The sequence below is a fragment of the Esox lucius genome, chromosome 7, assembly GCF_011004845.1.
Source record: "Esox lucius isolate fEsoLuc1 chromosome 7, fEsoLuc1.pri, whole genome shotgun sequence".
NCBI lineage: Eukaryota > Metazoa > Chordata > Actinopteri > Esociformes > Esocidae > Esox > Esox lucius.
In genome coordinates, this window is record NC_047575.1 from 42,896,014 (window position 1) to 42,914,107 (window position 18,094).

The 18,094-nt window shown below is 43.5% G+C and overlaps 1 protein-coding gene across 2 annotated transcripts; it reads right to left on the minus strand.

The window, feature by feature from the left end:
* Positions 1-1,097: 1,097 nt before the first annotated feature.
* On the minus strand, positions 1,098-17,712 carry coro6 (coronin 6). 2 transcript variants are annotated; one of them, XM_013131068.4, is made up of 11 exons: positions 17,374-17,712; positions 14,145-14,344; positions 10,474-10,596; positions 6,807-6,936; positions 6,060-6,238; positions 5,621-5,740; positions 4,927-5,031; positions 4,191-4,336; positions 3,986-4,043; positions 3,393-3,623; positions 1,098-1,364 (listed from the first exon to the last, which is right to left on the minus strand). In XM_013131068.4, exons 2-11 carry the CDS (start codon positions 14,340-14,342, stop codon positions 1,242-1,244), a joined length of 1,413 nt encoding a protein of 470 aa, XP_012986522.1. In that variant the 5' UTR covers positions 14,343-14,344; positions 17,374-17,712; the 3' UTR covers positions 1,098-1,241. The 2 variants fall into 2 exon arrangements, with proteins under 2 accessions (XP_012986522.1, XP_019903734.1); XM_020048175.3 differs by lacking the exon at positions 17,374-17,712 and adding an exon at positions 17,111-17,297.
* Positions 17,713-18,094: the final 382 nt, after the last annotated feature.

Consider the following 18,094-nt stretch of genomic DNA (forward strand, 5'->3'; position numbering starts at 1 on the left):
AAAGCCGTCTTTAATTGACTGCGTGGGCACGTGCATGAACATCACCCACAGCACGCAAAAAAAACGTAACGCTATGCACTGTGAGCGCACGACTTCAGTGCGTCGTACTGGCAACATAAGGCTCAAGATGCAGAAAAAAATACGTAATTCCCTCCGCTGAGAATCTATATATCTCATTTTGTCGGACTCTAAATATTTTTGCTTTTCTCATAGACCCTCTCACTGTCCGCACATTGAGCTCCACCGGATCGTCTAAGAATGGGGATGCCATTTTCAATCGAGAATTGATTGGCCAGTAAGCGGTGCTTTTACACGTGTTAATCTGTTGTCTGAATAGAATCTCCTCCAGAGCAGGTTAGGTGTGCAGCATAAATTAACAAGTGAACCATCGTCGTGACACTGACAACCAAGTGTTCAACCTGAAGTTAGCTCGCTAACCCCAAATCCTGATTCGTAGTATTGGCCTCCAGTCTCCCAGGTCAGTTAAGTCAGAACCATGACAGGGCTGCGATCCTCCAGGACCAGGCTGGACTAACCCTGGTACTTGCTGATGTTGCATTTAATGCTCTTTGATGGAATTCAGGCCTGGCAGTTTAAATAAAGTTACTAAGGTAATTGTAAATGTGTGCAAAGCTGTGTAAGATTAAATAAGGTCAGTACTGTTATTGTGAAGTTTGTCTAAAGCTGTGTAAGGTTAAATAAGGTCAGTACTGTTTTTGTAAAGTTTGTGTAAAGCTGTGTTAAGGTTAAATAAGGTCAGTACTGTTATTGTAAAGTTTGTGTAAAGCTGTGTTAAGGTTAAATAAGGTCAGTACTGTTATTGTAAAGTTGTAAAGTGCTGTGACATGTATCTGGACACAGGGATTGTTTCTGTGTGTCAGTTGTTAAAGTTATATTGCAAAATGTATCTGTTTTGAAGCTGTGTGTTGGAGTTGTCACAGTGTGTATGTTTTTAGTTGGTGTGTAGGGGTTGACGCTGGGTGTATGTTTTCAGTGTGTGTGTAGAGGTTGACGCTGTGTGTATGTTTTCAGTGTGTGTGTAGGGGTTGTCGCAGTGTGTATATTTTCAGTGTGTGTGTAGGAGTTGACGCTGTGTGTATATTTTCAGTGTGTGTGTAGGGGTTGTCGCAGTGTGTATATTTTCAGTGTGTGTGTAGGGGTTGAAAGCAGTGTGTACGTTTTCAGTGTGTACACACGGGTTCTTGCTGCATGTGCGTTCGGGATGTGTGTGTACGTGTTTGTCAGGCAGTGCCATTGGTATACTTGGAGAGTTTATTCTCCAGATCACAGATTCTCTTCTCCTGAGATAAAACTGTCGCCTTGAGGTTCTGAACTTCCTCCAACAAGCGCTCTACCAACTGTGGCTGGAGAGAGGGATGGGGGGATGGAGGAAAGGGAGAGAGGGATGGGGGGGTTGGAGGAAAGGGAGAGGTAGAGAGGGAGGGGGGGTTGGAGGAAAGGGAGAGGTAGAGAGGGATGGGGGGGATGGAGGAAAGGGAAAGGTAGAGAGGGGGGATGAAAGGAGGGGAAGGTAAATGAAAAGAAGGAGATGGACAGGGAGAAGGAAAAGAGAAGAAAGCAGAAAGTCAAGTCAGAGAGACAGATACAGGAAAACTACAGGAAGCAGAAAGGCAGACCAGGGACAGAAAGATAAAAAAAAATTACAGCTACAGAAAAAAACAACAGGGCCAAGGTCAAGGACAGGCAGCTACAGGTAAATCAACAGGAAGCAGAGGGACTGGTCGGGCAGTGGTGTGCCTGGACATGGTGCAACCAACAATTGCAGAATCCACTTTTATGTCCCCCCTGAATGTTCCGTTGCCACCAGCCATTTTCAACATCTCCTAACGACCTCTTGAAGAATGTACAACTACAGCCCCGTTTCCAAAAAAGTTGGGATGCTGTGTAAAATGGAATTAAAAATAGAATGCAAAGATGAGCAAATAATTGAAACCCTATATGCAATAGAAAAAAGCACAAAGACAACATATCAAAATGTTAAAACTAGAAAAATATATGCCCTTTTGATGCCAGCAACACATTTAAAAAAAGCTGGGACAGGAGCAGCAAAAGACTGGAAATGTTGTGGAATAGACAGAAGAAAGTTACAATTCTACCATGCAAAGAAACCAAATATAAACCAAATCCAGAAATGCTGCCGCATTCTCTGGGCCCGAGATCATTTAAGATGGACTGAGGCAAAGTGGAAAACTGTCCTGTGGTCTGAAATATCAAAATTTGAAAGCTTCTCATCAGCACACAGTTCAAACGCCAGCATCCGTGATGGTATGGGGGTGCATCAGTACATATGGCATGGCTGACTTCACCATCTGTGAAGGCACCATTAATGCTGAACAACATATACAGGTTTTGGAGCAACATCCAGACAATGTCTTTTTCAGGGAAGGCCTTGCTTATTTCAGCAAGACAATGCCAAACCACATTCTGCATGTATTACAACAGCATGGCTCCATAATAAAATAGTCTGGGTGCTAAACTGGCCTGCCTGCAGTCCAGACCAGTCACCCATTGAAAACATTTGGCGCATTATGAAACGAAAAATACGACAAAGGAGACACCGAACTGTTGAGCAGCTGAAATCCTATATCAAGCCAAAATAGGAATACATTTCACTTTCAATTTGTGTCCTCAATTCCCAAAAACTTGCAGTGTTATTAAAAGAAGAGGATAGGCAACACCGTAATAAACATGCCCCTATCCAAACTTTTTTAAAATGTGTTGCTGGCATCAAAATGGTCAATATATTTTTCCAAAACCAATAACATTTCTCTAGTTCAACATTTTACATTTAGTCTTTGTACAATTTCTGCATTCTGTTTTTATTTGTATTTTACACAGCGTCCCAACTTTTTGGGAAACATTGTTGTACTTTATACATTGTTTGAATTACTGATCCTTGTCCTGCCACCATGGTGCAGACAGCCTTAGTTGCTACATCATCCTGTGGGAGTGAACGTTGTGAGTAGGTATTTGTTATATTTTGATTTCATGTGAATCAAAGCTCTGCGGGGGGCGGTGTGTTTGGAAGTTGATTTATTTGTAGTCTAATGTGCAGGGGATTTCTAATTGGATAACGAAGGCCAGTTTTGTTCCACCAGACTTCATGTGCATTTGGCTGGAGATGTCCACAGATGAATGAAGGACACACCTAAGACACACTGCAAAACCAATTCTTGTTTTAATTCAGTTAGGGTTTAACAGAGAGACAGACAGGGACAGACAGACAGGCAGTGAGATGCAAACAGACAGACAGTGAGATAGAGAGAGAGAGACAGACAGGGAGACATTCAGACAGACAGAGAGACAGATGGAGAGACAGACAGGGAGACATTCAGACAGACAGAGAGACATTCAGACAGACAGTGACTAACCGGCAAGTTGGTTGAGCCATCACAGGAGGACATGCTCCGTCTGGTGGTGGGTCTGGAGTCCAGAACGTTCTTCTTGGCCACTTTGAGCTCGCGGCTCTTAGGGGGAACATAGCCATCCCTCATAGACTGAAGGATGGGGTCCTCGTCTCGCCCCTCCAACCATTCCTCAGGCTCTAGGGCTGGGTCGGGACCAGCCGTATCTGGGTAGAGGTCATCCTGGAACAGGTCCGACTGAGGGGAGGAGTACGGAACAGGGAGAGTGAGAAAAGAAGGAGGGGTAAGAGCATTGTGCTTGCAGAGCTAAGGTTGTGGGGTCGATCGTCTAGGGGTGCCAGCACAAAGATGAATGCACTCATTGTAAGCTCTGGATAGGTGTCTGCTGAATTCTTTTTGAAAATAAAAAAGGGAGAGAGACAGGCAGACAAAGAGAAGGAGTAAAAGAGACTAAATGTTTACAAACTGAATATTAGTGACAGACAGGGGAGACCGGGAGAATAAGAGAGGGGATACGAAAGACAAAAGGGATGGAGGAGAGGGAAGCGAGGAAGAGGAGAGAAGAGGGGTCGAGGAGGAGGAGAGAGGGTGTGGCTTACCTTCCTAGGCACTGTCATGGCGATGGGCTCACACTTCTTGTCATGTAGCTTATATAACCTTGAGAACCCAGGACAGTCAAATTAGAGAGCAGCCAAAACAGATTAACCTGTTGAAATAAATCCTTGCTTTGGATGAGCTAGTGTGTAACATCTAACGCTCCGAGTGTGTGTGTGTTTGTGAGTGTCTCTCAGTGCAATTCCCTACCTGGCAATCTCACACTTGCTGACGTCCACTCCTCTCTTGGGCATAAAGCCCATCCCCCTCTGGGGCTCCTTGCTGCTGAAGGTACTGAGGTAGTGGACATACGGAGGCTCATCGGTTATCTCAAAATACCGGATACTACTGTCTCCCTGGAGATAGGGGAGGAGTTGAGGGGAGTCGAGGGGAAGGGAGGAGAAATTACAACTAAAGAGGCAGTGGTGTCATATATGAACTAAAGAGGCAGTGGTATCATATCAACTAAAGAGGCAGTGGTATCATATCAACTAAAGAGGCAGTGGTATCATATCAACTAAAGAGGCAGTGGTATCATATATGAACTAAAGAGGCAGTGGTATCATATATGAACTAAAGAGGCAGTGGTATCATATATCAACTAAAGAGGCAGTGGTATCATATATCAACTAAAGAGGCAGTGGTATCATATATCAACTAAAGAGGCAGTGGTATCATATCAACTAAAGAGGCAGTGGTATCATATATGAACTAAAGAGGCAGTGGTATCATATCATATCAACTAAAGAGAGTGGTATCATATCAACTAAAGAGGCAGTGGTATCATATCATATCAACTAAAGAGGCAGTGGTATCATATCAACTAAAGAAGCAGTGGTATTATATCAACAAAATAGGTAGTTTTATCATATAATATTAAAGTCACTACTCCCTATACAAAGAAAGGGGTGGAGAGGAAGGAGTGTGTGAGTTTGTAACTTCCTACCTTTCCACAGAGGTAAACCATATTGGTGTCTGGGTCATAGTATGGTAACAACACACCATTACTGGTGTCCAACTCCAGCAGGGCAATGGGCTCCTCAAAATTAGTCTGAGACCAAAAAAGAAAAGAAGAACAGGAGGAGAGGAGACAAACAGGAGGGGAGATGAAGAACAATAGAGCAATCACAGCATTTGTTTGAACCATGTAGTGATGTTTGTAGCGCCCTATAGTCTACCGTAATCCTGCGGTCTAATACAAAAGGGAGTTCTGGAACAAATTAAGAGACCACTGCAAAATGATCAGTTTCTCTGGTTTTAATATTCATAGGTAGGTGTTTGAGAGAAATGAACAGTTTTAAGAAAAATTTGGAGTGGTCTCTTAATTCTTTCTAGAGCTGTATATTTCACATTAAGATGCATAGTTCTCTAAAATTCAACACGTTTGGGATTTGGTACTCAAGGAGGAAGTACAGACACACACAAGCATAGACACACACACTTCAAAACAGGTGACACCAGTTATTTTTACATACATCTCATTGATGTTTGCACTCTTCTTTTTTGCATGACTACTTTTCTTATAATCGTGTCATTAATATAAGTATTACTTATATTTTATTATTGATATTTTTTATGAAATAATGTGTGTGTGTGTGTGTGTGTGTGCGCGCATTTCTTTGCCCATGTGTGTGTGTTACCGGGTCCCACAGCCCCAGCTCCCTCTGGCTCATCCTGGTGAAACCCGTGGTGAACAAGTTTCCATCTCGGGTGAAAATGGCCCTCATTGGTCGGATTCCCTCGTGCGGAGCCATCCTCTCCTATTGGTCAGAACACGGCAGACATCACTAACAGAGCACAGGAGACACATGCCAGGACTCAATAAGAGCCACGTTACAGAGCGCTTCTCATTCACAGGTAACATCTGACGGAACCCAAACGGCCAGTTCTAACCAGGAAGAGGAAATCAGTCGTTAACTGAAATCGCATCATTTGACCAGGTGGGCATATCTGTCACGGCAAGAATCCATTCGATACGACTCAGATTAAATACCGTCCAGAAATAAAGAATAAGCCTCAGAAAACAGTCCGTAATGACGGCGTTGAAGTGGGCGGGGCTGTCCCCCCACCCCGACTCACCGCCACCACCTCTCTCTTGCGTGGGTCGCAGACTCTGAGGCGTCGGTCCTTGCAGGTGGTGCAGAAGAGACTGCCGTTCCGGTTCCAGCAGACGTTGTAGATGAGGTCTGGGTGGTCGTCCATTGTGATGAGGGGTTCTCCGGTCCCCACGTTCCAGATGATTATCAGGTTATCACTGCCTGCGGGGGGTGGGGTGGGGGGGTTAGAACTCTATGAGCGTGTGTATCTGCGGTGTGTTGTGTGTGTTGCGTTGTGATGGTTTTGTGTGTTGTCCCTAACCCCTACACCTCCCTGAAAAAAAGGGAACTTCTTTTCCCACAGTATCGACACTGACTGATTAAAACAGAAATGTACTTGCCACGTACTATCCTAGCGTCTTAGCTATCTTCATATGAGTACTTCAAGTTCAAATTGCTTTGAGTAAGAGCATCTGCTAAATGGCAGAACATGTCTTGCAATTTTTTTTTATTGTTATAGGTATGTTTGTATGTGTACCTGCAGTGAATAGTACAGTACTACTGTTTGTCATGTGTGTACCTGCAGTGAATAGTACAGTGCTACTGTTTGTCATGTGTGTACCTGCAGTAAGTATTACAGTACTACTGTTTGTCATGTGTGTTCCTGCAGTAAGTAGTACAGTATTACTGTTTGTCATGTGTGTACCTGCAGTAAGTAGTACAGTATTACTGTTTGTCATGTGTGTACCTGCAGTAAGTAGTACAGTATTACTGTTTGTCATGTGTGTACCTGCAGTGAGTAGTATGTTGCGTGTGGTGGGGTGCCAGGTGATGATGCCGACACGTTTGGAGTGTCCTTCCAGGACCACGATGGGTTCTGATATGGGCCGGGTCCCCATCTGGTCAGGGAACTGCCACACCTACAGAGGGACACAATACAACGTAACACCTACAAAGGGACACAATATAACGTAACACCTACAGGGGACACAATATATCGTAACACTTTCAGAGGACCCAAAACAAGGTTACATTGAGAGAGGGACACAACAACACAAGAGGACAAAAGAACAAAAGTTACACCTACAGAGGGAGAAATCATGCACGTTTAAAAACAACATGCAAAACATTGTTTAAACAGTGAAATGTCTCGCACATGGAATTTGGGATCCACCCTGTGAACATGATCAGCTTGGTGTGGAGTGGAGAAGGTGGAAGAAGGACCATCTCATTTCATAGCATTTATTTGTGCTGGTTTGCTCTCCTCTTATTACCTTTGAAGTTCTTCAAAAGGAGGCCCAGGAGGAGGGAAGAGAGAGGAGGTGAGGAAATTTGTTTGAGGAAAACCCAGTATAACATACAGTGATATTTACCCAGTCAGATTCTAATGATCAAACGTATAAATGGCCAAAGGCAATAAATGAGGACAGGACAACACGCAGAACAGGGGAAAACAATGTTACAGGGGGACAGAAAATTACATTAACACATAACATCACAAACTCTGATACTATGAAAGACATTCCACATGACTTGGCCAGTTCAGAACGACACATGCAAGGCCAAAGGTTGTGGGTTGGATCACCGTGGCAACCATCCAGAAAATACTTTGGATAGCAGTGTCTACTACATGTCAAGTATTATTGTTGTGTTAGAACAGACACCCACCGTTTCTAACGGTCCACACAAAAAAAATGAAGAAAAAAACATTGATCTCACATCAGTTTAACAGAGTCTCAATTCACAGCTGACAGAAGAATTAATCACATGAGCTGCAGGTTTTTTTTTGTTTGTAAGATAAACATTTTAGCAGCTCCCTGGTTGGGACTTTATGGTAAACTCTGTCTGCCACTCGCTCAGTAGTTCAGAAATTGAACAACTCAAAATCTCAATGAAAAACCCACCGAACATAAACACAGGCAAGAGATACGAGGACAAAGTCTCCCTTCAGGAGACCATGCAACCATTTCCTTTGCGTGGGGCTCTTCCATGACGCGCTGCCTCCTCTGTTGGCTGTAGACATTTAACACATTCAAATCTGGGTATAGAGCATGTTGGTGAGCACCCAAATGTTTTCATGGCTCTTATTATAGACATAGGCTACATAAACCCCATTAATGTAGTACGATCTCAGCTGAGTTGTCCTATTACATGTTTGCCATATCATTTTAGGATGTGTTAACTTATATGTGCTATAAGGAAGCAGTAAGGCACGAGAGTGTGACCTATGGCTGATATACCAGAGCTGTTCTAAGGCACGAAGGATTGCGGAGTGCCTGGACACAATGCTTAGCCGAGGTATATTGGCAATATATCACAAACCCCTGAGATGTCTTATTGCTTACTTATAACACATACAGTTGTGCTCAAAAGCTTGCATGGTCTTGGAGAATTGGTAATATGTGTACCATTTGTAAAGAAAACATGAGTGAGCATGTCTTTTATTTCTTATGGGATTCACTTTCAACTGTAGGTCATGGCAACAAAGATTTTTTTTTTTTACTGACCCCTGTTCAAAAGTCTGCATAACCTTGGTTCTTAAAACGGTGTATTGCCCCCTTTAGCATCAATGACAGCATGCAGTCTTTTCTAATAGTTGTCTATGAGGCCCTGAATTCTTGAAGGTGGTATAGCTGCCCATTCGTCTTGGCAAAATGCCTCCAGGTCATGCAAAGTCTTTGGTTGTCTTGCATGAACCGCACGTTTGAGATCTCTCCAGAGTGGTTCAATGATATTAAGGTCAGGAGACTGTGATGGCCACTCCAGAACCTTCAACTTTTCCTGCTGTAACCACTGGAAGGTCAACTTGGCTTTGCGATTAGTGTCATTGTCGTGCTGGAAAATCCATGAGCGTCCCATGCGCAGCTTTCGTGCAGAAGAATGCAAACTGTCTGCCAGTATTTTCTAATAACATGCTGCATTAATCTTGCCATCCATTTTCACAAGATTCCCCGTGCCTTTAGAGCTCACACACCCTCAAAACATCAGTGAGCCACCACCATGCTTCACAGTTGGGATGGTATTCTGTTCACTATAGGCCTTGTTGACCCCTCTCCAAACATAGCGCTTGTGGTTATGACCATAAAGCTCTATTTTGTTCTTGTCACTCCAAATTACATTGTACCAGGAGCAGTGAGCTGTGTCAAGGTGTTGTTGGGCATATTGTAACCGGCTTTTTTGTGGCATTGGCGCAGTAAAGGCTTCTTTCTGGCAATCCGACCATGCAGCTAATTTTCATACACAGTATTGTCATATTGTGCTCCTTGAAACAACCCCATCGTCTTTTTCCAGAGAAGCCTGTATTTCTCCTGAGGTACCTGTGGGTTTTTCTTTGTATCCCAAACAATTCTTCTGGTAGTTTTGGATGGAATCTTTCTTTGGTGTTCTTGACATTGGCTTGGTATCAAGAGATCCCCAAATTATCCACTTCTTAATAAGTGATTGAACAGTACTGACTGGCATTTGCAAGGCTTTGGAAATCTTTTTATATCCGTTTTCATCTTTAGAAATGTCCATTACCTTGTTATGCAGGTCTTTTGAGAGTTATTTTCTGCTCCCCATGGCTCAGTATCTAGCCTAATCAGTGCATCCACGTGAGAGCTAACAAACCCATTTACTATTTATACACAGACACTAATTGCTATTTAAAAAGCCACAGGTGTGGGAAATTCACCTTTAATCATCATTTTCACCTGTGTGTGTCACCTTGTGTGTCTGTAACAAGGCCAAACATTCAAGGGTATGTAAACTTTTGATCAGGGCCATTTGGGTGATTTCTGTTATCACTATGATTTAAAAAGGAGCCAAAAACTATGAGATAATAAATGGCTTCATATGATCACTACCCTTAAAATAAAAGACAGGTTGTTTTGCATGATCAGTCATATTTTCAAGATTAATGCCAACATTTCACAATTTCTGCCAGGGTATGCACACTGTACAAGTTGATACATAAAATGACTCAATCTCAAGTTAGGCGCAATTTCACCCATATATTAATCTAGGCCGAACTATCCCTTTAATATTTGGGCTTCACCTGGACATTCGGGGGTTTCAGCAGAACACCAAGATCAACACCCACATACACTACAATGCCTCTATGGAAAGTCGGGACCTCAGTTTAATAGCTCATTATAAGAACAGACAGACACACAGAAACACAGACAGACAGACACACACAGAAATAGGAAGGAACAGAGCAGCACACAGGCAGACGGACAAACAGAGCAACAGACAGACAGCAGGAGTACACACACATAAACAAAGGAAGAAACAGAGCAGCATACACACACAGACAGACAGACAGCAAACAGACAGACAGACAGATAGAGCAAGAAACGGTAAACATACTCACAAACAGAACAGAGCAACACACACAGACAGGCAGCAGACAGAGGAACAGAAAGGCAAATAGACAGACAGAGTACACACACACACACACAGGATGCCAGACGTACCATGGCAGTACAGTCCTCTGAGCCAGAGGCCAGGATGTTGTCGTTGTGAGGGCACCAGTCAATGTCCAAGACAGGCCCAGCATGGCCGGTCACCAATGGGTGGTTCTTATCCAAGCGGCCCATCTACGACACACAAAGAAGAGACAGGAGGTTCACGTCCCTGGACTACACATAGTACATCATAGTGCTTAGGTACTAAGAGTCCTGATGGTACTTGACCTATCTACTGGGCGTAGTAGGGGTAGTTCAGTACACTGAGCAGGGCTATATTCAATAGGGAGTACAGGAATCCACGTTTGAGAGCTAATAACAGTTACTGAAGTTATTGTACTATTAATGTGTTGAGTCCTGAGGTGCAAATCTTCTCATAATCGGGGACTGCAATAAACACAACATGGAACGCAACCATGAATAAACGACATGTTTTGCAGAAACACACAGCAGAGGAGCGCACCTACCAGAACAGGGATATCACTTCCTGTGCCATTGTAACACTTCCTGTTCCTGTTTGTATGAACAACGTGTATACACCCACCCGTCACACACACTCCCGCACGCACTTCACTGTGCTCCCAAGAGGTGTGTATTTATAGAAGTGGAGAGGTGTTGAAAGGGGAGTTTTTCTTTTGGCTCGCCAGGGACCCAGCCCAGGGTGGATAGACAACCACACAGTTATAAATACCCTGGCGCTCTAATATATAACCCCTTCAGTTCAGTTTAGACACCTTGGTTGGGCAGAAAGTCTTCTACGGTGTATATTTCCCTCCTCTCCTTCATGCTATTAATCTCTCTAATCATATCTGTCTCTCTTTCTCCCTAATTCTACTGATATCTCTTGTCATATTTGTTTCTCTTACTCTCTAATTTTATTTCTCTCTCTCTCTCTCATTCTAATTATCTCTCATCTTATCACTTATCATATTTTTCAATCTTTCTCCCAAACTCTATTGGTCTCTCCTTCATTCTATTTGTTGCTCCCTCTTCTTTAGTTTAGGAGGCAAAATGCCTGACGTCCCCTGAAACAGTATGTTTCATAAACAGTAAAACATCCAGACCCAATGGCCCCTGAGGACATATACGAACCCTGGTCAGTCACATGAGTTGTCCCCTGTACTGACACTGAGCATCCAGGTCAGTGTTAAATCCGTTTTCCATCTGGAACAGTACTTCCAGGGAGACATCCGGGGTTGTCAGAGACATGAAGCACTACCCAAAGTGAAAGTAGCGAAACTGCCTGGAAATGTTTGACCTGTCTGATCACGCTGATCACTCAACAAGGATGTTTTTGGGGAGCACACGTGCTGGAGGTGAATGCATTTACTGGCCATCAACCTTGATGCTAGCTTGCAGGACCTTGACCTACAACAAGGAGTCGCCAGAATGCATCGAGACAAGGCAGCCCAGTCCGGCAAGCACTCGACCACCCCAGGCAGCGCTGCACCACAAGGCAGTGGCAGTGAGTAAACTTTACGTACCAACCTCCACTAAACCCCAATAACTAAAGCACAACTAAAATCGTTATGAATGGCTATACTTATTCTGCCTTCCTAGAAATAGTCTGGTTTTAGGAAACATCTTAGACAAAATTGGCTGTGTAGTTACAGAAAACAAGATTTATTAAAACTTAATTTGGTTTAGAAACAGTCCTAGAGAGTTAGTAGTACAGTTACAGACAGACAGATTTATTAAGCCTTCATTTTGCAACTTCATGTGTACAGTACTTGTGGAAATCTAAGTGTGGAAACATAAGTGTGGACACGTCTATAGCTGTGAGGACCAGAAGTCCTCATAAGTATATTAACACATGGAAAACCTGGCGAATTCAGGACATTTGGCTATTCCAGGCTTTATGTTTAAGGTTAGTGTAGGGTTATAATTAGGTTTAGGTTCAGATTTAGGATTTTGAGGTTAGGATTAGGGTTAATGTTATGGTTAATATTAGGGTAAGGTTTTGGGAAGATTTGGGATTCTGAATGGGAGTACACGCAGGCATCAATGACACAAAAGGCTCTCTGCGTGAAATGCTAAATCGTCCTCCATCTACACCAGTCCCTCTTGCTTGTCAACTTTATTTTTTTTAACATTATTTGACAATACTGTCTTAACATCAACGACTCACTCTTAATTAACCCTTCTCTAGAATTGTCCATGAATCGCCTCCCAGACTCCTAATAAAGCCACTATCTTCTAACTAATGATACTATGAATTCCATGTACAGTATAGTGTGTTGCATTGGGGATTAAAGAGGGGGTTTTAAATATAGTTTGGCGGGATGTAGCACACAGTGCCTCATGATTTCACATTATATTTGTAACTTTACAAACTCCTGAGTATTTCGTACAATACATTCACTGTGGCACTGAATAATATTTCTGCAAAATGTATCCCTGGTAAATTACAGTGTGTGGATGGAAAATATAGTATTGTTGGAATTATAACACAATCCCTCTTCAAAGCTAATGAGCACAAGCAAATTAACAACAATAACATCAAAATAGGATTTTTTTTATATTAGATATCATCTCTAAATAACTGACTCTAACCATTTCTCAGTGTGCTCTACCTTGAAGCCTGAGTGTCAGCTGGGTGGAGCCCAGCACAGCATCCTGCTGATGGATTCACACCCACTGCTGAGAAAATACACTGTCTTACACACAGACACATTGACACACACAGACACACATAGACACACATAGACACACTAACACACACTAACACACACTGACACACACAGACACACACAGACACACACACAGACACACACAGACACACATACACACACACAGACATACACACACATACACACACATACACACACACATACACACACATTCACACACAGACACACACACAGACACACACTAACACACACTAACACACAGACACGCACACAGACACGCACACACACCGACACATACCGTCACTGACAAACACACACACACACACTGACTCACACACACTGATCAATTACGCATAAACACCCACATGACAGACTAAACACTGTTACTGCTAAACCTAAATCGTATCCATGGAGATCACCCTCATTGCCAACAAGCAGATCAGTGATGACTAAAGAAAGGTCACACCTGCAACCGTCAGATATTTTTATGTAAACAAACACTGAGACCGAGGTAAGACCATAAGATTACCTCACATCAGCTACAACCCTCAACACATAAAGCAAATGAACCACGCAATGTTAAAAACATTTTGTCAACTGTCTCTGAGTAACTTAATATCAGGGGCTGGGATTTTAACCAACTATCCTCACATGGCACTTGACTTCACTGTAAACGAAGACTTTAAACCGATATTACCTTTTAAAGTGAAGTCGTCACATTCGTTTGTTTTAGTCTGGGACTCCACCTGATGAACTTGGCCAGTCCCTACCAAAGGTTCTGTGGTTAGCCCAAGTTAGAGTTATCTAAGTTGTTTGTTATTATGAAATGTTCATTATTATAGATGTTGACATGTGGTGATCACCAACTGCAACACAAACTTTTGGATTGATTCCAGGATTCCATAAAAAAAGGGTTTCTGACAATATCCCCCGAGTGCTGACCAACCTCTAGCCTCATTCCTCAGCATGTTTACCAAAAGTCCAGTAGTGTCAGGGTCAACGCTTTGTTGTTGTTGGAATACCTGAATATCCCTTTAAATGCAGACTGACCTTAGAAAGGGGCAGGACGAGGAAGGCTCCACCCCCGCTGGATTCCACAATGACAGCCAGGAACTTTGGGTTGACAGCACAGAATGAGCTGTCCCACGTTACCTTGGAAACACGTATGTCATCGTAGCCCTGCTCCGTCTTCACCGGCTGGCCAAAGACATGCCGGAACTTACTCTGTCGTACGATGCTGCGACTCATCGCTATGGAAACAATGGAGGGTGGGGAAGGAAAGGTAGAGAGTTGGAGAGGACAAGTGGTGAGGAGGAGGAAAGGCAGAGACAAGGAGGGCGAGAAAGGGTTGACGAGGAGATGAAATGTAAATGCCATTATATTTCTGAGTAGTGTGTCTGTTGAAACTAGAATAACATTGTTGAATTCTTATGCATCTTTTACTGACACAACATTCATGATTTGTGTGTCTGTTTGCTGACAGCGGTATGAAATTGAACAGTTGTTTAGTGTCTGTTGCTAATGTACTGTTGTCATGTTGTTGCCCTTGGCAACAGGCCAGAACGCTGTAAGCTGTGAAAAAAAAAAGAAAGACATTCTAGCACTGTGGAGCTCCATCAGCACAGGTATTAATAGTATGATTGTCCCACACAAACACCCACAGAATCACACACACTTTCACTCATATATATATATATATACACTCGTACACATTGCACACACACAAACACAGGATGAACTTATAGGATCTGATTACCAGAGAAACACATGAAGCTTTAGGACAAGGTATGAACGCCAAATGCACCAGTATATTAATGACATAATGCAATACTAGAATAAGTACTGCTGAAAACATGTTTATCTAAAACAGAAATAGTACACAATGTCCTGTATATGAGGAAAGCCTTACGGAGCTATACATGGGAACACACATTCAAAAGAAACACTATGAGCTGGCAATCAAACCCCATTCAAGATGACCCAGCTGTCCCTACAGAGCCCAGAACCTGAACTACAGTAATATCTCTGGCCAAAGCCCAGAACCACTGTAACATCTCAGACCAGAGCCCAGAACCTGAACTACAGTAACATCTCTGACCAGAGCCCAGAACCTGAACTAAAGTAACATCTCTGACCAGAGCCCAGAACCTGAACTACTGTAACATCTCTGACCAGAGCCCAGAACCTGAACTACTGTAACATATCAGACCAGAGCCCAGAACCTGAACTACAATAACACCTCTGACCAGATCCCAGAACTTGAACTACAGTAACATCTCAGACCAGAGCCCAGAACCTGAACTACAGAAACACATCTAACCAGAGCCCAGAACCTGAACTACAGTACCATCTCTGACCAAAGCCCAGAACCTGAACTACAGTAATATCTCTGACCAGAGCCTAGAACCTGAACTACTGTAACATCTCTGACCAAAGCCCAGAACCTGAACTAGAGTAATATCTCTGACCAGAGCCTAGAACCTAAACTACAGTAATATCTCAGACCAGAGCCCAGAACCTGAACTACTGTAACATCTCAGACCAGAGCCCAGGACCTGAACTGCAGTAATATCTCTGACCAGAGCCTAGAACCTAAACTACCGTAACATCTCTGACCAAAGCCCAGAACCTGAACTAGTGTAATATCTCTGACCAGAGCCTAGAACCTAAACTACAGTAACATCTCAGACCAGGAGCCCAGAACTTGAACTACAGTAATATCTCAGACCAGAGCCCAGGACCTGAACTACAGTAACATCTCAAACCAGAACCTAGAACCTGAGCTACAGTAACATCTCAGAATGTGCAGAAACTCCATGAAAACCTCAGGAGAGGTACAAGTGTAGGATTTTGTGAGGTTCCCTGTATTCAACATCACATTTTAGTTGAGTATCCCAAAACATCCAGTGACAAAAAACTGCAAGGGAACAAATACTATTTCATGACACAGTATGATGTTGCCATAGGAATGTGTGTGCATTCAAATTAACAACCCAACAACCGATGATATGTCCTTTTTGAGTAAACAATGCCATACTGCTTCATTAGTGAATACCTCGTAAAAACCAGACACACAGGGCTTGAAGCATCCACACGACCACGCTCATAGGTTCTATTTCCCAGAGTGGAACAACCAAAAAGCTAGAAATTTGGCAGCACATGTAGAGACTTTGCAAGGCCAAGGACTGAGTTTCACAGATCCCATCAGCTATGCAGGTTTGTTTTCTTGTACCTCTTCTGTTTGAGTACAAGTCAGGATCCACTCCATTACACTTTACGTTCTCTTAAAGGTTTGTGAACATCTTAAGCATGCGTTCCTACTGTGATTAGGAAGCATTTTGACTTCTTATTTAAAAGTTCAGAACTCAGCAATAAGACTACTCTTTATGAACAGACAGCTCTGAGCCAAGTTAAAAGATTCACATAATTCCAATACTTTTTTGTTAATATCAGAGATGTTGTCTAACTTTACTGTTTCCAGTACTGCACTGTCCTATCATGCCTCTCTTCCGTCCTGCTGTCCTGTAGCCGAGATAAGTTCTGTCCTGTAGCTGGGATAGGCTTAAGGTCTGCTTTACTCTTCCCCAGTTCATGGCATGGTTCTCCAGACAGAGTGAAAGAATGACACGGTCACTTTCCTAATATAGACATGACAAACTGTCCCTTACCAGCCTGAAGCCTTTCCCCTCCCCCCTACAGCTCTGTGGACAGGGCCAAACCACTCAGAACTACAATAAAACAGAACTGTATGATATCTCTGTAAAAATAATATTGACACGCACAAAACATATCACAGATACTGACACTCTACATGGGCGTCCGCATGCACTTGCCGTACATACGCTCACACGTACCCACTTAGTATATGCGAGCAGACAAACATTCCATATGTGCATACACATGAAGACTGGCGTCCGCGCGCGCTCTCTCTCTCTCGCTCTCTCTCTCTCACACGCACGCACGCACGCGAGAACACAAACACCTGGAAACCTGCCACAGTAGCACAATCATTTCACCTCTATAGGGAGGGGGGCAGTCCTGCCACCTCACTCAGGCCCAGTACAACGTGCTGGTTCGACAGTCACAACTTTTAGGCTAGCCACCGTCCGCGGAGAAAATGTGCGCAGTCACAACGTAACAACCGGACTTTCCCAGAAATAGTCCGCGCACACACTGACAATGCGGCAAAAGCCGTTGCAACATCCAACTGCATCGACAATAATATTATTAAATGTTGCTGAACACGACGGCCTTAGATTATTTCACTTAGGCAACTCACTCAGCTAGGTATTTGCAGGGGATCTCCACCGGTCGTTCGCCCTCCGAATTCTCCTCTCCCCCCTTCCCTTGGTCGTTTTCTGCTTTCGGTAAGGCTCCCAGATAATGGAGTGTTTTTCGGTTCTCTGTGGTCCAGTTTTGTACACTCGGTGCGGACTTGCCAGACGGGTGCGAGGTAGGCTAATCTACGTGACACTCATCGGCGAGTGGAGAAAGAAGGGAGGGGGTCTGAAAGGGGCACATGGAGAGAAAGAAGGATAGAAGGGAGGGTGGTGTGTCGTGGGGTGGGGTGGGGGTCAAAGTGGTCTCGTCTATTTTCGAACAGGCCTGCCCGAGTCAGGCGCGCCCGTGACAGGAGCTCTCAATGGGACTGGGTCTCAGCGTCAGGTGGTCACACAAGCTTCGCATCCGCACATTGGAGTTGGGGTTGTTATGAAAGTGAATGTATAGCATTAATTTATACATTTTTCATCCTAATCGCCACTTTGGGTCAACATTTGGCAGTAATTTCCTCAACAATCTAGGCTGGTGAGTGTGGGCTCTTCGGTCAGTCAGTCATATAACCAGCAACTGTTACTCTCACAAACTAACATACAGTCATTTTCGCTTGACAGCTGCGCACTGCTACAGAACAGTATTTAGCTGGCTGTACTGTGATGTACTCACAGTATTTGCCGGTAGAGGACGACAAAGTCGGCAATGTTTGTTGGCCAGTAGCATAA

Bases quoted from the DNA above. Each gene is read 5' to 3' on its own strand.
- coro6 (XM_013131068.4), bottom strand. From the start codon at position 14,342: ATGAGTCGCAGCATCGTACGACAGAGTAAGTTCCGGCATGTCTTTGGC. The intron at 6,239-6,806 runs GTACACACATGA...CACCCCCCGCAG, and splicing joins CAACATACTACTCACTGCAG to GCAGTGATAACCTGATAATC. The intron at 1,365-3,392 runs GTTAGTCACTGT...CCCTCTCTCCAG, and splicing joins ATGGCTCAACCAACTTGCCG to CCACAGTTGGTAGAGCGCTT.